Source organism: Thalassophryne amazonica, chromosome 4 (assembly GCF_902500255.1).
Source record: "Thalassophryne amazonica chromosome 4, fThaAma1.1, whole genome shotgun sequence".
NCBI classification, from domain to species: Eukaryota; Metazoa; Chordata; class Actinopteri; order Batrachoidiformes; family Batrachoididae; genus Thalassophryne; species Thalassophryne amazonica.
The window spans coordinates 21,739,644-21,761,786 of NC_047106.1; the positions used below are offsets into that span (position 1 = coordinate 21,739,644).

The window sequence follows — 22,143 nt, forward strand, 5'->3', positions numbered from 1 at the left end:
ATTCATTCATTCAACTTCACTCATCAGTCACATTACCTGCTGATGTTGTTGGTAGAGAGGGGAGGAAAAAAAAAAACTGCCATTTTTACATCCTCTTTGTCCTTCACTGAACCAGTTTCGGCCTGTTGCTTGGAACAGACTGAATTCCACAAGTTCTCATTCTCTTTCAAAAACCCACTTCACATTAGCATCCTGGTTTAGGCATTAGAAGTACAAATACTACACCTCAAAATATTCTAATTAAATTAACAAGAAATGTTGTGTGGGCCGCCAGAAGAGGAGGTACTGCTGGCCCACCACCAGAGGGCGCCCTGCCCGAAGTGCGGGCTTCGGGCACGAGAGGGCGCTGCCACCACGCAGGAGCCACCGGAGTGACAGCTGTCACTCGTCACCCTTACCAGCTGTCACTCATCACCACTCATCATCATCAACCATCCCATAAAAGCCAGACAACATCTCCACCTCACTGCCGAGATATCGTCTACCTCTAAAGTAATACCTCTGCCGTGATTGTGCCGTGCGCACATTACTTTTCTATTCTGTGATATTGTTTCAGGAGACTACTCACTGTTGTCGTCTGGCGGAGTGGTGACAAAGTGAAGAGCGTTCACTTGTCACACCGAACTGCAGAGACAACCGGAGTTGAACTGTGTTGTAGGTGGAGGTGTTGTTCCTACCTGGAAAGAAATACTTGCTGACTATTTACTGGGTGTGTTTTCACACACTCATTACATCTGTTTTTCTGCTTCCTGCCAGCAGTACCAGATCCAGCATCTGAAGACGGTGGCCACCTGGGGACTCAGGACTTGGCGTCTCCAGTGTGTTTCCAGATCCAGTGGCAGTGGAAATCGTGTGGGGTCCAGCTCTTCTCTGGACGGTGCTCTCCTATCCTCGAGCCTGCCCACATGTCATCTTCGTATAATTGTCTGTAATCCAAATTCTGGTTCTATCTGTATTCCGTTGTGCACATTTACAACAGTAAATTATTTATTGGCTCATCCATTGTCCGGTTCCTTTGCGCCCCCTGTTGTGGGTCCGTGTCCCTACACTTTCCCAACAAGAATAGCATTCTTCATCGATAATAACCAATTATTATTGGGGGGGGGGGGGGGGTTAGCTGTTCAACTAACTGGGTGATTTTGTTTTCAGTGCTGCTGCTTTGTCATCACAGAGGTTTGGCCAATTCTGTTTTACTGCTGCAGACAGGAAGTGAAACGTGTAAAACTGCTGCCTACAGCTCATGTTTTAATGGATGTACTGGATTATTACACCAAAGATCTGGGTCTCTAAACCCTGCACACATCTCTCCCTGCTCAGCATAGATCTAATTATCTGGATCTGGCGTGTGCTGGGTCTGGATTGGCTAAACACATTTGATAAAATCAGCTGTGGAAGAGATGGCAAACATGCAGGGCACCACTCTGGAGGAGCACAGCTGGACAGATGTAGACCAAAAGTAAGAAGAGAGGTCAGTTCTCTGACCAGTTCTCCACTTGAACAGACATTTCTGGATGGTGTTTTTGTTGATGCAGCTTGAGATTCCTTAACCAGGCAAATCAGGCCAACCAGGCCATCACAGCAGAGCTCTGGAGTTGCCGATCTGTTTTTAAATCCTGGGTGATTTCTCTTACCAGACACTGGAAGGGCAACTTGCAGTCGACATTACCGACCTCTGTGTCAAAACAACGAGACACAGTAACAGTTTCTTTCCACAGGTCATCACACTGATGAATAATTTAACCTGCCAAAAAACTCACCAGATGTTTTACGTACAACTTCAGTCTTTTTGTCTGTTTCTTGTTTGCCCACATTTTTTTGCACATTTTATTTTATTTGCACATTTTTACTGTGAATTATTCTGTTCACTGTATTTTGATGCATATGCCCATACAGAGAGTGTACAGCCCAAACCGGAGTCAAATTTCTTGTATTCTTGTTGATACTTGGCGAATAAATTCTGATGAAATGAGAGCAGCTATGAAGACGATGAAGAGTGGAAAGGCAGTTGGTCCAGATGACATTCCAGTGCAGGCATGGAAACGTCTGGTTTCTATTGTTGAGAACAAGGGTAATGTGCAGAGCTGTAGTAACTACAGAGGCAGAAAGTTGATCAGCCACAACATGAAGTTATGGGGAAGAGTATCAGAATGAGACATTCTCTTAAATCCGAAGAATATAGTTGCTGGCTGTGACTGGGACTGATTCCTGTTGGGAATAATCCTTACAAGCATCTTTCCCGACGCAGAGAGCAGTGGAATACCCAATCCGGGCCATCATCCTTTCAGTCCACCAGATGGCGACAGTGCACTCCAACCTTTTGGGAAAACTTTACATTTTTTTTCACCAAAGAAGAGGTGCAGCTACTGACCTGACGCGCTAAAATATTTTTTCTTTTTAATTTTTTTGTTTTTAAAGTGCTTCTTTTTGCTCAAATGTGACGACTTTTCTTCGCGAGCGGTGTGTCGCGGTTCTCCCGCCCCGTGACTGTTTGTCGGACAGAAAGCGGTCGCGATGTGAATCAATGGCGCTTTAAAAACACCGAGTCTAAGGTTTATAAGTTCCGCCGTCGTGTCGTTCGGCTTTGAACACGCAGCGTGAATCAGTGTGGCGGTCATGTCCCGGTCCAGCCGGCGGTACAAGCCTCTTCAGGCGGGCAGTGGCTCCTGCTCCGGCTGTGACCGGCGGAGGATGCCCCGAGCCCGTGTTCTGCTGCTGTGTCTGCTCGGGGTTCTGGTTCTGGCGGTGGTTCTGGGGATCTACCTGTCCAACGACGCCATCAGCGGCGGACCCGTCAGCCGCATGCCTGCTGCAGACCTGAGCAGAGACAGGGTGAGAGTTTTTGGCACAGTAGATGTGGTTTGGGGTTTGATCATTATGACCCGTTATAACGTGCGTTAATGTTGACGGCTGTTCTTTGCACTGCGCGTTAAACCTGGTCTGCAAAACTTTTATTGATTTAATTTATTTTTTTTAAACATGTATCATGATGCCATGAAAAACTGATCTATTGCAGAAAAAATACATGTATTTTAAAATACACAAATAGGAAACGTGTACATAAGTTGTTTCTTTAAAGCGAAACATTTATCACAAATTGCTTTCTACATCATTAGTGTGAACAGCAATGCAGTTATGCATATCGGGATACTATGGAATCGCATTGAGTGTATCTGATATGTACAGACGGTTGCCCAGTTCCGGATCACCTTTTTTAAAGCCCCGTTATAACGGAGCCATAATGCAACTGAGTATCCTTTATTGTGTATTGTTGTATTGGGCATTTAGATGTTATCTCGCTGAAAAAGTCTGGATGGGGTAGCCCTTCTATGTAAAGTGTGAAGCCACATTATGTGTGGTGCAAATATTTGCCATAAATGGATCACTTTGCCCGGTTCTGGATCACGACACTGTCACTTTGGGGGCATTCCTGGCATCTGGCTGGAGCCCTTTAATGCAGAATGATACACAGTGTGCCCGAGAATGTGTTTTGAACACACAATGATATAAATTATACTTATTAAATGAGAATTTACTTAGTTTCGAAAGGCACTGTTATACGTATTTACAAGCAAAAAATGAAGTGTGGAGATGAGATTTCTCCCGAATTAAAAAGTAAAAGCCCCCACATTCATGCCCATTCGTGATGTTGAGATGAGCCCCAAAGTACACATGGCTCACAAGTACTGACACGAGGCTGCTGCTTCAGTGATCCACAACCGGCAAATTTTTGCGTCGGAGATAAATGCGTGCAGCAATTAAACAGCAAGACATAACACACTGACATTTTCTACCCAATTAAGTAAGTATTTTTCCACTCTAGAATCAGTGACACTGAATGGCTAACTCACCTTTGCTACTTAATAGAGATCGTCACTTTCACACTTGCAGGAATGAGTGAGTCAGAAAATGCGCGCACACCACCGAGACTGGGATGTTTTGATTCCTCTGCTGATCACAAGGACGGCTGGAACCGGTCGAGCTTGTGGTTGTTTGTAGACAAAACATCAGTCTTTCCATTGGTACCAAGTATAAGCTTATTCACGCTGATTACGAGAAACGGCGGTGCAAATACTACAGCAGTGATGTGGAACCGGCAATGATACGGAACTGGGCAAGTGACTGTATCCTATCATGGAGCTATAGTGTATAATATATAGTGTAATTGTAATTCTTTATCCGTTCCAAACACTGGAACACGCCATTTATAAATAAGTCTGAATTTCTGCTGGGAAAAAAGTTTGCACAACCCAACCAGTCAAGTTTTCAGAGTCTTTAGAATTGTTTTTCTCAAGAGCCCTCACCAGTCATCATCCTGTTGGACTTGTCTGTGGTGTCTGACACTGTTACCGCCACATTCTTATGTTGACATGTTTTGCAGCTGGAGTGCTCATGAATCTTTCAAAGTGGATTTGATTCATAACCTCTTTGGGCGATTGTCAGCATATCCTATACCGATAAACTTCACAGTTTGTTTGTTGGGGTACTTCAAGGGTTAGTGCTTGGTCCCCTTGCTTTTCCTGTATAGGTGTATACAGCAGCTCTAGCTATCCTTTTTTTTTTATTTTATTCTCTCACCTCAGAGTGGTACTTGAAGAAGATGTCCTGAAGAAACCTCAAAGTGTTCCTCATTGTTGAAGTACTGAAGCTACAGCACATATTGTCTTAACAGTTTTGCAGGATTTCATGCATGCAGGTATAATATTTGTGTTTAATAGAAGAACTGAACTATGAGTTTGGAATTGAAAATCTTAGTATTATTGTCTTGGGCAGCAGCTGTTCTTACAGATGATTGCTTTTCATTGTGGTGAATCTGTCCTAAGGTCAAAGAAGATCACCAACAGTCGTTTTCTCTTGCATTTCTATCTGCTGCTGTTGCCACGTTTGACTTTTCTTTGTTCATCTTTTCTATTTTCCAGTTGTCCCACAAACCCACTAAGTCTTCTACAGCACAAATTCGCCGTCTGGCATCTTTGGTGGACGGGACTCGTTTATGGGAAACTCACTTGAGGCCCATCCTCATCGAGAGGCTCCCTGGAACACAGGGCAGCTTCACCGTACAGCAGGTGTGTTGAAAATGACTGCCGGGCTGTTGATGCGTTTTCTTATTTTCTTCCATATTTTTCATCTCCTGTATCTGTTTCACTTCAGCACATCAGGTCCACACTGTCTTCACTCTCTGCTGGCTGGACTGTTGATCTAGATTCCTTCCAGTCACCAACCCCTCGTGGTCAGGTCACTTTCACCAACATCATTGCAGCTCTGGCCCCGTCTGCCCCACGCAGGTTGGTCCTCGCCTGCCATTACGACTCCAAGGCCCTGCCTCCAGACTCCCGGGCCCCAGGGAAGGTATTTCTGGGGGCCAGCGACTCTGCAGTGCCCTGTGCTATGATCCTTGAGCTCGTCACTTCTCTGGATGCTCAGCTTCGATCATTGAAACATCACGTACGAGACTGATTTTATTACTTTAATAGATGTGATGGCACTCAGAATTCACATTGTTTAGTTATTTAAGATGAAGTTTGAAGCACCAGATAGAAGCAGCACGCACAGATGATGCTGGCAGATTATTTTTATCTGTCATGTTTTTACCTTCATAAGCTGCTCTGAATCCTGAGCTCTGACAGAAGTCTGGGTTGCTAACTGGATAAGTTTCTCTCACTTTTCCGCTCTTTCTGTGCTTCTGCCTCGGCTGCAGCACGGGGTAGAAAACGCTGACTGCAGCCTCCTGTTTTGAATCATCTGTATATAGCACTAACTCTCCAGAGGCTGTGATGTATGTAGTTAGCAAAACACACACACACACACACACACACACACACTGCGTCAACACTGCAGGAAGACTAACTGGCTTCAGTCGCTGCATTTAGAACATTGACTTTGAATTTTGAGTCTCTCGTCTCTCATTCTTTTCTTCATAGAAACTTCCAGTATCTCTCCAGCTCGTATTTTTCGATGGCGAGGAGTCTTTTGAGGAATGGACAGACACAGACTCGTTGTATGGGTCCCGTCACTTGGCTGAGCGAATGGCGAACACGCCTCACCCTGCAGGCTCCACACACACCAGCATGCTGCAGGCCGTGGTGAGGAAACCATCCATTCTGTGTTCGCTGGGGTACACATTCTTCGCAGTCAAATAGCCTTTTTGGTGGGGGGGAGGCACCATTTGCCACATGGGGCTTGCACAGCAAAAATGTGGATGAGTGGGTGCGTGAGTGGCATTTCATCTTGTACATCCCCGATTTAAAATGGCACTTAATGAGGACAAACGGATCCAAATCTGGTGAACTTTGCACCAAATCAAAGATCGGCACTATTTAACCACTCTGTAAGTCTGATACGTGGAAACCGATGACGTCCCAACACATCCCCATTATACAATGTCTATTAGAAAAGTATCCAACATTATTTTTTTTAAAAACCATATGGATTTGAATCACGTGTGATTGCGTCAGCCAAGCTTGAACCCTCGTGCGCATGCATGAGTTTTTTCATGCCTGTCGGTTGCGTCATTCGCCTGTGAGCAGGCGTTGAGTGAGGAGTGGTCCACCCCTCTCGTCTATTTTTTATTGCGAATAAATGTCTGAACGATTTGGAGCTTTGCTGCATCAATTTTTTTCCAGAAACTGTGAGAGACCTCCAGTTGGACACCGTTCGAAAAATTAATATGGCTTTCAGGGACGATTTTATGGGGATTAAACAGATTACGGAGTGTTATTGCCGCTTTAAGGACGGCCCACAACTCCTGAGAGCGCAGCGCGCTCCCAGCCCCCATCGACAGGCTGACACCCCGCTGGAACAACCAGATCATTTCCAACGTGAAAGCGTTGTTGATCCGGGACCTCGTTTGACTTTCACAAAAAGGCAGAAGATGTGGATATCAGCACTTTTTCGGCACATTCCACTGTTACAGGAGTCTTTTTCATGGAAAAAGAAGCGGAGGGACGCACCACCGTGCCGCTCATGGCGCGGCACAAAACCACCTCGGTGTTAGTCTCTCAGGACGGCTTTCAGATGGATTTCAGACGGATTCCGGTTGCTTTTCTGTCGTGTGAATATCCGAGAAATTGAGCTTGAGCTGGACATGCCCCAACATGTCCTGTGAGGCTTCATCACGGCGTTTCTTTGCGCCGAGCGGCTGCACCGCACGTCTGTCTTAATGTGCCGAAAAAGTGCTGATGTCCACGTCTTTTCACAATTCCTGTGCTAGTCAGATGACATACCGGATCAAGACAGCGTCCAGTTTAAAAATGAACGGCACATTTCACTGTTACAGGAGTTTTTGTCATGGAAAGAGAAGCGGCTCCACCGCGCATCGCGGCGGAGCTGCATGGCGCAAAGAAACGCTGTGATGAAGCCTCACAGGACATGTTGGGGCATGTGCAGCTCATGCATAATCACAATCGGATATTCACACGACTGGAAAGCAACCGGAATCCGTCTGAAATCCATCTCAAAGCTGTCCTGAGAGACCAACACCGAGGTGGTTTTGTGCCGCTTCCCTCTGCTTCTTTTTCCATTTAAAAAAAACTCCTGTAACGGTGGAATGTGCCGAAAAAGTGCAGATGTCCACATCTTCTGCCTTTTTGTGAAAGTCAGACGACGTCCCGGATCAACAAAGCTTTCACGTTGAAAATGATATGGTTATTCCAGCGGGGTGTCAGCCTGTTGATGGGGGCTGGGAGTGCGCCGCGCTCTCAGGAGTTGTGGGCTGTCCTTAAAGCGGCAGTAACACTCCGTAATCTGTTTAATCCCCATAAAATCGTCCCTGAAAGCCATATTAATTTTTTGAACGGTGTCCACCTGGAGGTCTCTCACAGTTTCTGGAAAAAAAATTGATGCAGCAAAGATCCAAATCGTTCAGACATTTATTCGCAATAAAAAATAGACTAGAGGGGTGGACCACACCTCACTCAAAGCCTGCTCACAGGCGAATGACGCAACAGACAGGCATGAAAAAAGTCACACATGCGCATGAGGGTTCAAGCTTGTCTGACGCAATCACACGTGATTCAAATCCATATGGTTTTTTAAAAAATAATAAGGTCGGATACTTTTCTAATAGACCTCGTATATTAAAAGTATTTTCATTAGGGGTAAATATTTGAAAAAAAAATCTGTCTCTGATATTTGAAAAAAAAAAAAGCCCATGAAAGTTTGCCGAATTTCTGCATCAGACTTAGAGTTGTTAATTAGCGCTGACCGTCAAAGAAGCAACTTCGTTTAGCATATGTAATATCCCATAGTGTGCCTAGATAGAGTGGCGTCAACTCAGAACATGACACCATTTTGGTTCCAAATGCACTGAGCTACTGAATGAAACTTTAATGTTTCCAGCGGGTTTTTTTTTTTTTATCATTTAACCACATACAGCAACACATCATGATACAGGTGCTATCAAAATAAATGTAAAAATAGTTAAGATATCAAATTTACAATTTATGATGATTAATTAATTCAAAGCCTGATTTATGCAGATGACGTGTGACAGTTAAAAGTTTTCCGTCTCTGGATTATGCTTTATTCTGAACTAATTTGACCCTCAACAAGCTTTTGTTTCTACAATCATCACCTCTAAATCAAAGGTAAGCTGAACAGTTTTCTCTTTTATCGACTTCATGCTGTAAAGTTGCAGACTTTTCTGATCCATTTGTAATCAGCGTGCGCACTGCAAATACTATTATGATGGCAGATGAAGGATTGAAAGCAGAAAATGTGTGACTGATTTAAAGTAGACCTGCATTGAAATAAATGCAGTCAGATCTTTGGGCCAAAAAATGATATTTACACATAAGATCCTTCTGAATGTAGCAAAGGAAATCTGCAAGCCCAGATCTGTCATTCAACGGAGAAATCTTCATTTAAAAAATGACAAATTTACAGCTAAAATTTGGCCCTCCGCAAAACTGTCATCATATCCAGGATGTTGCCGAGACGTCAGAGAGAAGACCCTATCACAGCATGCATTGCACGAGCCAACTGTAATTTTATGGATTTATGTCAGTTTGCATCTCGTCCAAAAGCACCTTTTTATTGTCTTATACGGAAGGATCAACTTTTTTAAAACTTCATATTGTCTTGCGGTATGTTTGGTGAGTACACATTTCTTTTATTTTTCTCAGAAAATTATTTTTGGGGACTTTTTCATACGCCCATTTGATTGAGTGGTGTCGCATTGAAAATCTTTTAGCCTCCGGTGTTACCATTGCGGGCCAAGTCATTAAAAAGATACAAACCTCTCTCAGTGGCCACGGAGCTCTGCGGCTGCGGTTACCGAGACCGTGTGGCGCTGCGGATTTTTCCGCAAGAAGTATATCCTTGCGGGCTGCCGGAGCGTTCCGCATCAAAACAGCGAGCGTAGTCTCTGGACTTGTTGCCAAGTTGGCCGCACCTCCATTCAGTAGACAGGGAGGTGGTACCGGAGTTGGCCGCAGCTCTGCACATCAGACACGGGGGCGGTGTGAGTGGCCCCCTGCGGCGTTTACCGAGCCGGCAGACTCGGTAAGCGTATTGGAGGCAGTGAGAGCAAGGCGTAAGGGTCGGGGAAGACCGTTGCCCGCTGTCGATGTCGCTGCTGATCTGAGCATGCAGAGCTGTATCTCGCTTTCATTGCAGCTTACTTTTGGATGTTGAAACCAGGATGTGTATAACAGTAACATTACTAACAAATAAAATCAATTTCAATTGAGAAATAGCTAGTATTGCATTCACTCAGCATGCGGGATCGGACTGAAGGCGTTAGCACTCAGTCTTCTCCCTCACATCACGGCAATGTCCCGGATGTACAAACAGTTTTTGCAGGGCCAAATTTTAGCTGCAAATTTGTCATTTTTAAACGAAGATTTCTCCACTGAATTGCAAATTTGGGCTTGCAGAATTACTTTACTGCATTCATAAGGGTCTTAGAAATACATATCAGCTATTTCTTTCTGAGATCTGACCACATTTATTTCAATGCAGGTCTACTTTAACAGGTGCACGTCAGGCTTCAGGTCCCAGTCTTTGGTGCTTTCACTGTGCCGCCTGCAACCTGAGACGAGTCTGAGCACGGTGTGAAAAAAAAATAGTCAGACTTTTAATCACGGCAATGACTCTGGTCCCACATTTTATCTGATGTGAGCGAAAATCCGTTGTACAAAATCCGTTATATGCGATGTTTATTACATGGAAAACAATACAAAAAGTTTGGGACTTGTTTTTGTCCGGTGACTGCGAATATCTGGTTTATACAATGACAGTTTAGGTGAGTTTTACTGTACATGGGACAGAACAATAAATTTACCTCTCAAAACTTTATAAATAAAATAGCTGGATTTACATGCAGAGAGATTAACAGTGAACGCTATTTTGAACCCGAGATGGCACCATGAGTCACGTGACCAATTTTTTTCCACTCCATGTCGCCACTCTATCAGGGCACACTAATATCCCATAGACATGTCTACCACCTGCTGGGTGGTTCAGGAATGTGCATCTGTATCAAAATATGAAATTAATATTTGAAGGCTACAGTCAGTTTAATTTCAATTTATTTTCATTTATGGGTGATTCTTAGACTACGGGCACTTATTATGTCCTTTGATCATATTGTATGAAAAACAGAAAAAAGGGGAAATTTCACACTTTTATAGTTATCTTTACAATGAAAGTGTGTTAAGAAATTTGTTCTAGTAGTCTACGATGACTTTTTCACCTTTTTTCAGCATCATTATATGCAAATATTGCCGTTTTGTGCTTGTCCCACACCCAGACTTTTGATCTTCAATGATAAAAATGAATGGTAAAGAAACATTTTTTCTAATGTTTTAAAATATCTCTGAATAAAATATCAGTAAAATAATCAAAACATAATTGGGGTATTCAATGTCATACAACTGTTGTGCTTTGTTTAAACAAAATGTAGTTGTCCCACACTATTGCCATAATTTCCACCGCAACAATGTAATGTCCCTTTAAACAGTTTGTATGAAAGATTGTTTGGGTAGTTTCTATGGAGATAAACAGTGACATCAGAGCACATGTATATAGTGCCAAATCACAACAAACAGTTGCCCCAAGGCGCTTTATATTGTAAAGCAATGGTGTGGTGGAAATTACATTTACAAGGCCAATAGTGCCCGTAGTTAAAGAATCACCCTTATATAGCGATAAATCACAAGAGTTGCCTCAAAGCGCTTCACACAGGTAAGGTCTAACCTTACCAACCCCCAGAGCAACAGTGGTAAGGAAAAACTCCCTCTGAGGAAGAAACCTCAAGCAGACCAGACTCAAAGGGGTGACCCTCTGCTTGGGCCATGCTACAAACATAAATTACAGAACAATTCACGGACGAATATACAAGAAATGCTATTGGCGCACAGGACAGGAGGATCGCCAACATGAATACAACTCCCATCTCTGGATGGAGCTGCACCTTAAACAGAGACAACAACAAAAAAAAAACAGAATCAGGCATCAGAGACAAAAAAATACTGTATAATTTGCCAGCATTAAACAGAGAAATACTAAGGTGATCGCCGGCCACTAGCCCTAAACTTCACTAAAAGACCCAGAATTTAGATAAAGTTGAGGCCGCGGCATGCTCCAATTACTAATAAATGAATTAAAAGAGTAAAAAGCATAAAACAAAACTGTACCAGTATGCTAGCCATATGAAAGGGAAAATAAGTGCGTCTTAAGTCTGGACTTGAAAGTCTCCACAGAATCTGACTGTTTTATTGATGCAGCAAGATCATTCCACAGAACAGGGGCACAATAAGAGAAAGCTCTATGACCCGCAGACTTCTTATTCACCTTAGGAACACAAAGTAGTCCTGCACCCTGAGAACGTAAAGCCCGGGCCGGTACGTAAGGTTTAATTAGGTCATCTAGGTAGGGAGGTGCCAGTCCATGAATAATTTTAAAGGTTAGTAGCAGAACCTTAAAATCTGCTCGCACTGGGATGAGAAGCCAGTGAAGGGATGCCAAAATGGGTGTAATGTGGTCGAACTTTCTGCTTAGTGTCAAAAGTCTGGCTGCAGCATTTTGAACCAATTGGAGACCCCTAATGCTAGACTGCATTGAATGCATGGATCAGGGTCTCGGCATCAGCCATAGACAAGATGGGACGAATCTTCACTATATTTCGCAGGTGGAAGAAAGCAGTTCTAGTAATATTTCTAATGTGGAGGCCAAAGGACAACGAAGGATCAAAAATTACCCCAAGGTTCCTCACTTTCAGTGTGATGTATGACACACGAGCCGAGGCTGAGTGTTAACTGGTCAAATTGATGCCGATGTCTCACTGGACCAAGAACCATCATTTCAGTCTTATCAGAGTTTAAAAGTAGGACGTTTTTCGAGACATCCAACGTCTCACTGCTGCAAGGCAATTTTCTAAGGATTTTATGTGAACGAGATTACCAGCAGTTATCGGCATGTATAACTGAGTATCATCTGCATAGCAGTGAAAGTCAATGCAGCATCTGTATGTGGACTAGCATGTATGTACAGATGCCAATTTTGAACCTTCAAAGCATTATTGAGGCAACCATTGTTTCAAAAATGTTTTAAAACTTTTCAGAACTTCTACTTTGTCTCCTTGGTCACATTAGCTACAAGTGACAGAGGCAAAGTGACCAGCTGCCATTTTCAATCAAGCAAGCTGTTGCTATGTCATCATCTAGGCGGGGCCAAAATACACGATAAGTCTATTATGTAAATTCTGAGCGAGGTGACATGGGAATGGCCAAAATTCATGAAAGCAGTATGACTGCAGTGTGACATACAACGGTTGCTCGCTGAAACAGAATAATCCAAGATGGCAGAATATACGCCAAAACAGCTGTATTTCTGTATAAATCCAATATGTTTATTTTTCTTTCCCTCTTTTGTAAAAGCTAGCAATAAATAAACAAATGCTGTTTTTGTCAGCAGATAACTCCTCTGCAATAATTTACGGAAGTGTTAGCATAGAGCAATGTCACCGTGAAACGGTTTACTGAAACAAATCAATGGTACTTTGGTTCCAGCAAGCAGTCAAACTCAGAGGAAAAGCTGATAGTGACTGTTTCCCCATACTTTGTAATCTCTTGTTAAACATTGTGTACAATGATGCCATGAACCATAAGCTAACCACAAGTTAACATCCACCAACCGACAAACACCAACTGTGTCTTCATTTGTAGCTGATCTGACCGCAAGGTTAAATCTGTCCACAGCCTCTTATCTTGTCAGTGCCTCATCATGCTGGTTCTATGATTGATGTTTCAAAATGCACTTTTAAAGCTCATGTCAAACCCCATGAGGCTTTTAATTAGATTAGATAGAACTTTATTAATCCATTGGGAAGGCTACCTCAGGGAAATTGAGGTTCCAGCAGCATTGTATAGCAGCACACAGGGTAAGAAGCACACAGAGTATCAAAAGTAAAAGTGAAAAACAATTTACAAAATGTAAATACAAATATAAATACCAGAAATACTGCTCACCACTGGCTACTACTGTTCCTCTCCTTCCCATCCTCTGTCTTCCTGTTACTCCTCCTCCCCGAGTGAGGAGTTGTACAGACTGATGGCCAAAGGGACAAAGGAATGGAGGGACAAAAATGTGTTTCGATATTATCTTTGAAATTGAAATTGTCGTTATTAATGTACCATAATGTCATGTATACTCAATATGTGTCAGCATTTGTAGCTTGTGTCATCTCTGTTTTGACTCTGAACTCCATTCTAGGATCTCTTGGTGCTGCTTGACCTGCTCGGTGGTCCTGATCCTCTGATTGTGAATCATTTTGATAACACAGATCGATGGTTTGGCTGTCTCATTGATGCAGGTAAACATGGCTGCAAGTGACTTAAAAAAAAATAAATTTCAGTCTGTGGCTGTTGTGCACCTTTAACGCTGACTTCGCCTGACTCACAGAGAAACGACTGCATCGATTGGGTCTGTTGGCGTCCCACCCCTCAGAGCAGACCTACTTCAGGAAGGACGTGTATCTCGGACCTGTCCAGGATGACCACATCCCCTTCCTACATAAAGGTTAGTTAAAATAAAACAGTTGCTTTAGGTGAGATAACACTAGTTTATTTAGACAACACATTACATGTCATAGTAGTGATCAAAGCAAAAACAAACAAATGCCATTGATCTTACATCATTAAGCAAATGGTGACCTAGGGCAGTGATTTTCAACCTTTTTTGAGCCGCGGCACCCTTTTTATATTTACAAAATCCTGCGGCACACCACCAACCAAAATAATACTATAATTCTATTACCTCTGGTTTTGCGCAAAACCCAATTATCGCAATGGAAAATCGATACAGAAAACACAGCATTTCGAAAATCCTCAAGCATTTTGTGCTCTGATCTCTCAAGAGTTTTTTTAGACGTGTCGACACTTTTGTTCAGAATAATCTGTCACCCTAATATTCACGGAGCGCAGAGGCTGCCTTCAGCGAACCCAGTTGTGAGCGAGAAGGCCCAAGTCTGACCACGGTGACATCAACGGAGGTCAGGCCGCCTTCCCTGCACACCTCCACAGCCAACGCGGTTTCTCCTTCCCCAGAGGAGCCATGCTCCGTGAGCAGCTGAGATTCAGGCTGTAGTCAGCAACCTGTAACCATGGAGACGCACAACGCTATGTGCAAGTATGTCTATTATACTATAGTACAGCGCTTTGCTACCATCTACTGGAATAAAAGAGCATTACATCATCTGCCACACTATTACAGTACATACACCCGATAATGGTGATATTTGATAATTGCCCACGGCACCCCTGACAATCGATCATGGCACCCTAGGGTGCCGTGGCACCCCGGTTGAGAATCACTGACCTAGTGGACATGACCAGGTACTACAGTTTGCAATTTAATGCACCACTTTATTGGACTTTGCTTTATGCAACCTCACCTATTTTTTTTCCTACCCTTTACTATGCTTTTATTAGGTTCATTTTAACCTAAAAGTATTTTGAAAAACAAGATTTGGTCTTGGAAAAAGTATTTTTCCAAAAACAGGTCTTTTTTCAGGTCAGTGTGGTAATCGGCACAAATGTCCTGGTGTGTACACTGAGTATAAACGCACCATATTCATGGACAGCTCGGTGCTCCGTCTGTCATCAAGAAGTATTTAAGACAAGTGCCAGCAGAATACCGTCATTCTTATGACACTCTTCCACTTCCACTTGCACAGGTGTGCCTGTGCTCCATGTCATTGCCACGCCCTTCCCGCAGTTTTGGCACACGTTGGATGACACGGAGGAGAACATGCACCGTCCCACTGTGGAAAACCTCACCAAGATCCTCGCCGTGTTCCTGGCAGAATATTTAGGCTTCTGAACACCAAAAAACAGCAGCCTTGGTGGACGTCTGCGCTTAGCGCCCACACGGCGGTCATCTGATGACCTCTGATTACCTCTGCACACTTTCATCCTGCACTGGACTCTTTAAAGGAAGTGATGGTAACGCAGCCGCACGTGGAACCCGGATTAAATGAAGGTGATTGAGGTCTGACTTGGAGCTCACGGACTCGTCCCCGTGGAGTCATTTGCATGAATGTCGATACGAAGAGTCTTAATTAGTGCCGGCTAATTAACACACTATCTGAAGAACAGTTGACACAAGTATCTGTAAATTTAAATGCACTCTTTAATTTTATTTTTATTTTTTTATTTTTTGCTTTATTCCTGTGGAGGAGAGAAAAAAAATATCAAGCCATTATCCTTTACTTCTTTAATCTGATAGAGATGGACCAGTGTGTTTGGAAAGACACTGTTGTCTGTAAAAGGCGGTCTCTGGGAGCAGAAATGGTGGCGACGTCTGTGAATAATCCCGTTGGCCTTACAACCTGCTGTAATTCATACTTAGCTATCAGTTTTATAACTGAGCTGCACATGTGAAGTCAGTTTAATGCCACGATTTGACTGGAAATCCAGTAGTCACCGGGCCAATGTGGGCATACGTGCGCAACACACACACACACACACACACACACACACACACACACACACACACACACACACACAGCTCTATGAACCCTATATTTTCCTAAAGCCTTAGAGTGTCCCGTTACTGAAATCAGTGTTAACATTGATCATTTTGGGATGCACTACCTGTTTTCACACCACAAATAGACATACCCCATAATAGCCATTTTTCGTAAGGCAAAAAACACCAAAATTCTTCACTGAGATATATTAGGTTACAGGTTATGCAAATCTTGTAGTTCAGATGCAACGACACAACAGCAATGTCTGCAATGTCCTGTGACACTCAGGCTGCTGTAAAAACACTACAGGACTGTCTGAATGATGTACAAGTCTGGAACCTTAACAAAAACAAAACTGAGATTTTAGTGTTCGGGCAAAGTAACCCTCTACAAGGACAAGACAGTGTTATTGGTCCTCTGTCCACCTTTTGCCACCCTTTTGTAAAAAACCTAGGGGTGATGGTTGTCCCAATGTTCAAATTTGATAAGCACATCAGTTCTGTCATCCGGGCCAGCTTCTTTCAGCTGAGGACTCTTTCCAAAATTAAATCTTATCTTACTTGAGCTGATTTTGAAAGAGCTATCCATGCATTTGTAGCGTCATGTTTGGATTACTGTAATGCTGTGTATGTTGGGCTGGACCAGCGCTCCCTGCAGCACCTACAGAGTGTACAAAATGCTGCAGCCTGCCTTTTGACTAAAACAAAGAGGCATGAGCACGTCACCCCTGTGCTCTGCACCTTACACTGGCTCCATGTTGGTATTCGTGTCAAATATAAAGTTCTGCTATTTGTTTTTAAGTGCTTGCACTGTATTGGCCCAACATATCTGAGTGAGCTCCTGCAGCCGTACACTCCACCGAGAGCTCTGAGGTCAGCTGATCAGCTCCTCCTGGCTGTCCCTAAAGCCAGGCTGAAATCCAGAGGTGATAGAGCCTTTTCTGTGGCAGCGCCCCGACTCTGAAACAGTCTTCCCCTGTCTGTCAGGTCCTCAGAGTCTGTAGGGCAGTTTAAGTCTAGACTGAAAACTCACCTCTTCTAAGTGGTGTATGCCTTGGTTTGCTATTTTGTTCTGTATTTTTAGATTTGTTATTCCTTTCTCCTTGTAAATATTTTAGTTATTGTATAGTTATTGCTGCTATTGTGAAGCATTTTGGTCAACTGCAGTTTTTAAATGTGCTATATAAATGAACTTGAATGTCTAAAGTTTTCTCAGTGTAAAACAATATTAATATGTTGACGTATTTGAATATATTGCCTCTTTTTAATAAAACAAATAGGGGTACTCCGTAATCGTCTGATTTTGTACAGTTTCAGATATTTTTGTGATGCTGCGAATCTAACAATTTGCAATTGATTATTTTTTCCAGACAGTTAAGACTTCAAATGATAGTTTAACTTGGTATGAAATAGACTGTTAACAATACGCTTTGTTTTTTTTCCAAATTACACAATGAAAAAGTCTAATACAAGACCACAGACCTCCAAAGAGACTGTCCCTCCTTCACAGCGCAAAAAACATTCAGAAAACAACCCATTATGCATTGTGCATATAAATTAAATTTCATATCATGAATTCTATTGCATGTTATACATATTTGCAGGGAGTCATATTTTTCTACATAAGAAAAAACTATTTTGATAAGAATGAAACCGGACAGTTATGGAGTACCTCTATTTGTTTAATTAAAAAGAGGTTATATATTCAAATCAACATTTTAACATTGTTTTACACTAAGAATACTTTAGACATTGCTGTTGCATCTGAACTACAATAATATTTCCATGACCTGTAACCTTATACACCTCAGTGAAGAATTTTGGTGATTTTTGCCTTAAGAAAAATGGCTGTTATGGGGTATGTCTATTTGTGGTGTGAAAACAGGTAGTGCATCCCAAAATTTTCAGTGCTAACATTCAATTTCATTCATGGGACACTCTAAGCCTTCAGAAAAATATAGGTTCATAGAGTTCTGTAGTGTGTGTTGGGGGGGGCGTATACCCATGTTGGCTCGCAGACTATAGTTGTCTGTCGTCATCTGCAATAAAGCTACTAGTGATTTATGTAGGGTTTGATTAAATTCTGTGAAGTAAAAAACAAGAATTCTGTGACATTGAGATACTTAAATTTAAATACTTAAATTATCAGTTCCATATTTAGTTTTGGTGAAAACAGTTTGGCAATATTGTGTTTAAAAGAAGGAATGTTAAAAAGTCTTAAAAATGACGTAGAACCATCTCTCAAGTATTTAGTCCAGCCACTGATGTGCAGCGTCTGTGTTCAGTCCTACAGCATCGGCAAAATCAGGTTTTTGAAGATAAACAGCTTTTGTTTTAGTCGAGTGTATAAACTTCATGTCATCATGCTGTAATTGGAGAAATGTTTCTGTGTTTGTTTTTGTTGCATTACTCCCAGATGCTCAGGTTGGTTTCCACAAAACTTGCTTGTGTACATGTTGGTTGATCTCAGATTTGCCCTTCAGGGGTTTGTTTTAGCAAAGATCAAGGTCATTGGGGTCAAATATAAAATTGTTTTTTAGTTTTCTTTCTGTCCATTTATTCCTTTAACCCTCCCAGAGCTGATTTCCACCGAACTTGATGTGTGGGTGATGGTTAACCTGAAAGGGTTTATTTTGGTCAAGGTCAAAATTCTGATTTCTTTTTGTGTGTTTTTGTTTTTGTTGTTCCCCCCCCCCACTCTGATGTGCACCAAACATGGCACACATGTAGGTCAGTTCTAGAATTTCCGAGAAAGGTCAAATTTGCCAAAAGTCTGTTGGCCTGCTGCTCCCACATACTTGTACTGATTTCTACCAGACTTGCTTTGTCGCTCTTAAATTAGTTATTTAAAAAATTATTTTTGACAAAGGTCTGTGAACTTGGTTTTCAATTTGATATGGATCAGATAAACCAGAAACTCAGATCAGGCCTCGTCACATGTGTCGTAAAGGAGGTGGTGATGGATGAGTCAGGTGAGGAGGTGAACTTCGAGGGTAGTAAAGATCAGGGCTGCCTGGAGGTGAAAGGTCATCTTCATGTGGTGGGAGGATTTCTCTCAAAGTTCCTCTGAAACCAGCTGTTTGGAAACTGAACAGATGAGAATTAGAAAAAATGGAAGAAAGAAAACAAACAAACACCTGTTATTGATGATTTATCCAGGAGAGGGCAGTGTTTCTCAATTTAGGAAGGCAGTAGACAGTTTAAACCAGTGGCCTTTTGACCCCTCAAGGGATAAGAGCTGTGTGCGACCTTTGCTCTGGATCATCCGTGGGTTACACTTTGTAAAGGAAGTTTATCATCAACATATTTGTTTTGTTTTCAATGGAAAGTTTTACTGATACTGTGTCAGAGCGTGTGGTGTTAAAATTTGTTTTGTAAAAGTTTGATTTGCAAGTCTGGAAAAAACTTAACATTATTTATTTGTGTAACTACTCTGCCAGAAGTGAATGTTCTTGTGATCACATTAGAATTTTTAAGTGTTCACTTAATCCAAACTTGGCAGGTACATTGGGTCTATGGATTGAAAGAAGTGATTTGATTTTGATCATGAACAGTCAGCAATCAAGGTCAGAGTTCAGGAGCAAGTATAGCGACAGTTTTGTTTTTTTTGTAATTTTCCTTCTGTACACGACCACAATGTAATTGAAATGACATAATCTAGATGTGTTTGTAAGTGTAGACTTTAACCTTTCATATAAATGGTTGAACAGAAATGTTACATTAGCCATTTAGTAATTGCAGCCATTTTATGCTGAGCACTTCCATTTTCTGGGGCCATATGTAATTGGATGAATGATTATTGTTCATGCAAATCATCACTTTTACAGACTTGTTTTCGTTAGTTAGATCAGGGGATGGATATATAAACATATGCGAGTCACTGAGTGTGTCTTGGACTTTATTTGCATCAATCATGAAGGAATACAATCAGTGTGGTTCTGTATGGTAAATCTATCTGGTGTAAGTGGTTCTCAAAAACTGACAGACTACAAGGAAGAGACTGATGAGGGAAGCCACCAAGACAACAATGACTATTCTGAAGGAGTTATTGGCTACTGTGGCTATGATTGGAGAACTTGCATAGTGGAACTTGTGTCTGTTACACCACTTTCATGATAAAGTGGAATAGAGAAGTATTTCCAATACATAAAAAAGAACAAACCTAGGTTTGTTTTTCTCATGTGCATTTTGACAAGTGCCAAATTTAACATCTTTTTAAGAAAGCCCTTCTCTGTGCCACTACATGAAGCACTATACCTCCCAATGACAGGCAGACTTATCACGGGTGTCTTGGTGGCTTCCCTCACTTCTGGCACAGTTACTCCGTTTTTGAGGACCGCCTGCTCAAGGTCAATTTACCATACAGTACCACCACAAGATCAGTGTTATCTGGACACACCCCAAACTGTCCTTTTGGACAGCCTCACATGGTTTAATGAAAATCATTTACTACATTTTTGCATCCACAAGATGTGTAGAAACATAATGTGGATAATGATACTTGTGTGCATGATATTCACAGGTACCCACAGAAAGCTGGATCCTCACGTAACCCTCGGCCACCTTAAACAAAGTCTGTAGCTGAACTTTTTATTACGGGTGGCAGGTTGTAATGAGTTCTGTTCTGGCAGTATTTGTTAAGTAGTAAAGCATTCAACAAGAAAGTTCTGTCCTATCACTAACCTTGTTGACGTGGTAACGGCAGTGGTTCGGTCTCTCTGCCGGCGGTTTTTAAACCAATTGCTAACCTGTGTGGTGGTCAGACCAGTGGCAGCTGCGAGCTCTCGTTTCTCCAGTGTCGAGGGATATGGATTGCGATGGTACCACTGTCTGAGTATCATCCGTGATTTTTCCTGTTAATGCATCGGCTAACGTCAAATTTGTATGGCAAACATAGAGAGTAGAGCCTTTATCATCATTGTACATACATACATACAGTGAAATGTGTCCTCTGCATTTAACCCATCCTAATTAGTTAGGCACAATCCAACCACTAGGAGCAGTGACCAGCCACAGTCTGGTGCCCGGGGACTATCGATGTAGAGACACTGCCTTGGTCAGGGGCAGAGAAACAAGCAGACCCTAAATAAGCATGTTTTGATTGTGGGAGGAGACTCACATAGACACGGTGAGAACATGCAAACTCCACACAGAAAGGGCAGGAAGCGATCCCACGCCCTGCTTGCTGTAAGGCACCAGTGCTAACCGCTAAGCCACCATGGTACATACACCAATATGTCACTGCCTGAGAACCAAATGGTTGTCTGTCCACTTTTTTATTGTTTTAATTGAAATAGTTTAAAATTTTGGATTAGTGGTTGGCATTGTTGCCTCACAGCGAGAAGGTCCCAGGTTTGTGTCCAACCTGGTCCTTTCTGTTTGGGGGTTTAGGTTCCCTCCAGGTGCTCTGGTCTCCTCCCATTTCCACAGACATGCAGGTTTGGTGAAGTGGTGACTAAAACTGACCCTAATGTGTCGGTCTGTGTCAGCCGTGGGATAGACTCCAGCTTGGTGTATTACCAGTAGATGGAGCATGGGGAGTTGGAGACCCTGCAGGATAGTGGTTCTATTTTGGAAACTTAAAATTTGTGGAAGGACTTTGCCTACCTTAAAACAGTAGCTGGTCTCCTCTCCATCCCAGATGGTGTCCGGTAGAGGGAACCTTCGTCTTACGCGGTATTTTCCCACAGCTCCCAGGGGTCTTCCCCTCTGCATTTCAGCCTCCATGTAGTGGGCTCGGAGCCAGAGCTGCTGCAGGAGCGAGTGGCTACGTGTGGAGAAGGGGAAGCCCTCCAGCAGGGTGTAGAGGTCAGAGAAACACCCCTGGTGGAAGGCCACCGCCGCTTTGGCCTTCAGCACGCTCTCCAAGTCCCCGGGGCAGGAGCAGGATGAGGTGAGCAAAGCAGGAGGCAGAGTGCAGAGGAAGCCGGCGAGATGTTCCACGCATCCGCTCTGCAGGAGGACCTCGCACACGCATGCAACCTGCTCCGCTGTGAAGATCATCGCCAAATGAAGACTGTGAAGTTGCTCCCTTACTGGAATCTGTGCTGGAAGGAGCAGCAGCCTAGAGGTTTGTGTTTGGTTGCATTTATCATTACTCATCATGCTCTGGCAGAACCAAATCCCAGGTAACCTGAGAACATAAGGGTTATAACACACCCAAACGCAGCCTTCATT

The 22,143-nt window shown here is 42.8% G+C and overlaps 2 protein-coding genes across 2 annotated transcripts; one reads left to right on the forward strand and one right to left on the reverse strand.

Moving 5' to 3' along the window:
• The first annotated feature begins 1,920 nt into the window (after positions 1 to 1,920).
• qpctla (glutaminyl-peptide cyclotransferase-like a) lies at positions 1,921 to 15,579 on the forward strand. Its single transcript, XM_034169217.1, has 7 exons — positions 1,921 to 2,829; positions 4,917 to 5,063; positions 5,149 to 5,442; positions 5,919 to 6,080; positions 13,711 to 13,810; positions 13,900 to 14,016; positions 15,173 to 15,579. Exons 1-7 carry the CDS (start codon positions 2,614 to 2,616, stop codon positions 15,316 to 15,318), a joined length of 1,182 nt encoding a protein of 393 aa, XP_034025108.1. The 5' UTR covers positions 1,921 to 2,613; the 3' UTR covers positions 15,319 to 15,579.
• A 3,046-nt stretch (positions 15,580 to 18,625) lies between these two features.
• On the reverse strand, positions 18,626 to 21,986 carry six9 (SIX homeobox 9). The gene is made up of 3 exons (XM_034169218.1): positions 21,574 to 21,986; positions 20,650 to 20,819; positions 18,626 to 19,053 (listed from the first exon to the last, which is right to left on the reverse strand). Exons 1-3 carry the CDS (start codon positions 21,967 to 21,969, stop codon positions 18,900 to 18,902), a joined length of 720 nt encoding a protein of 239 aa, XP_034025109.1. The 5' UTR covers positions 21,970 to 21,986; the 3' UTR covers positions 18,626 to 18,899.
• Between the last annotated feature and the right edge of the window lie 157 nt (positions 21,987 to 22,143).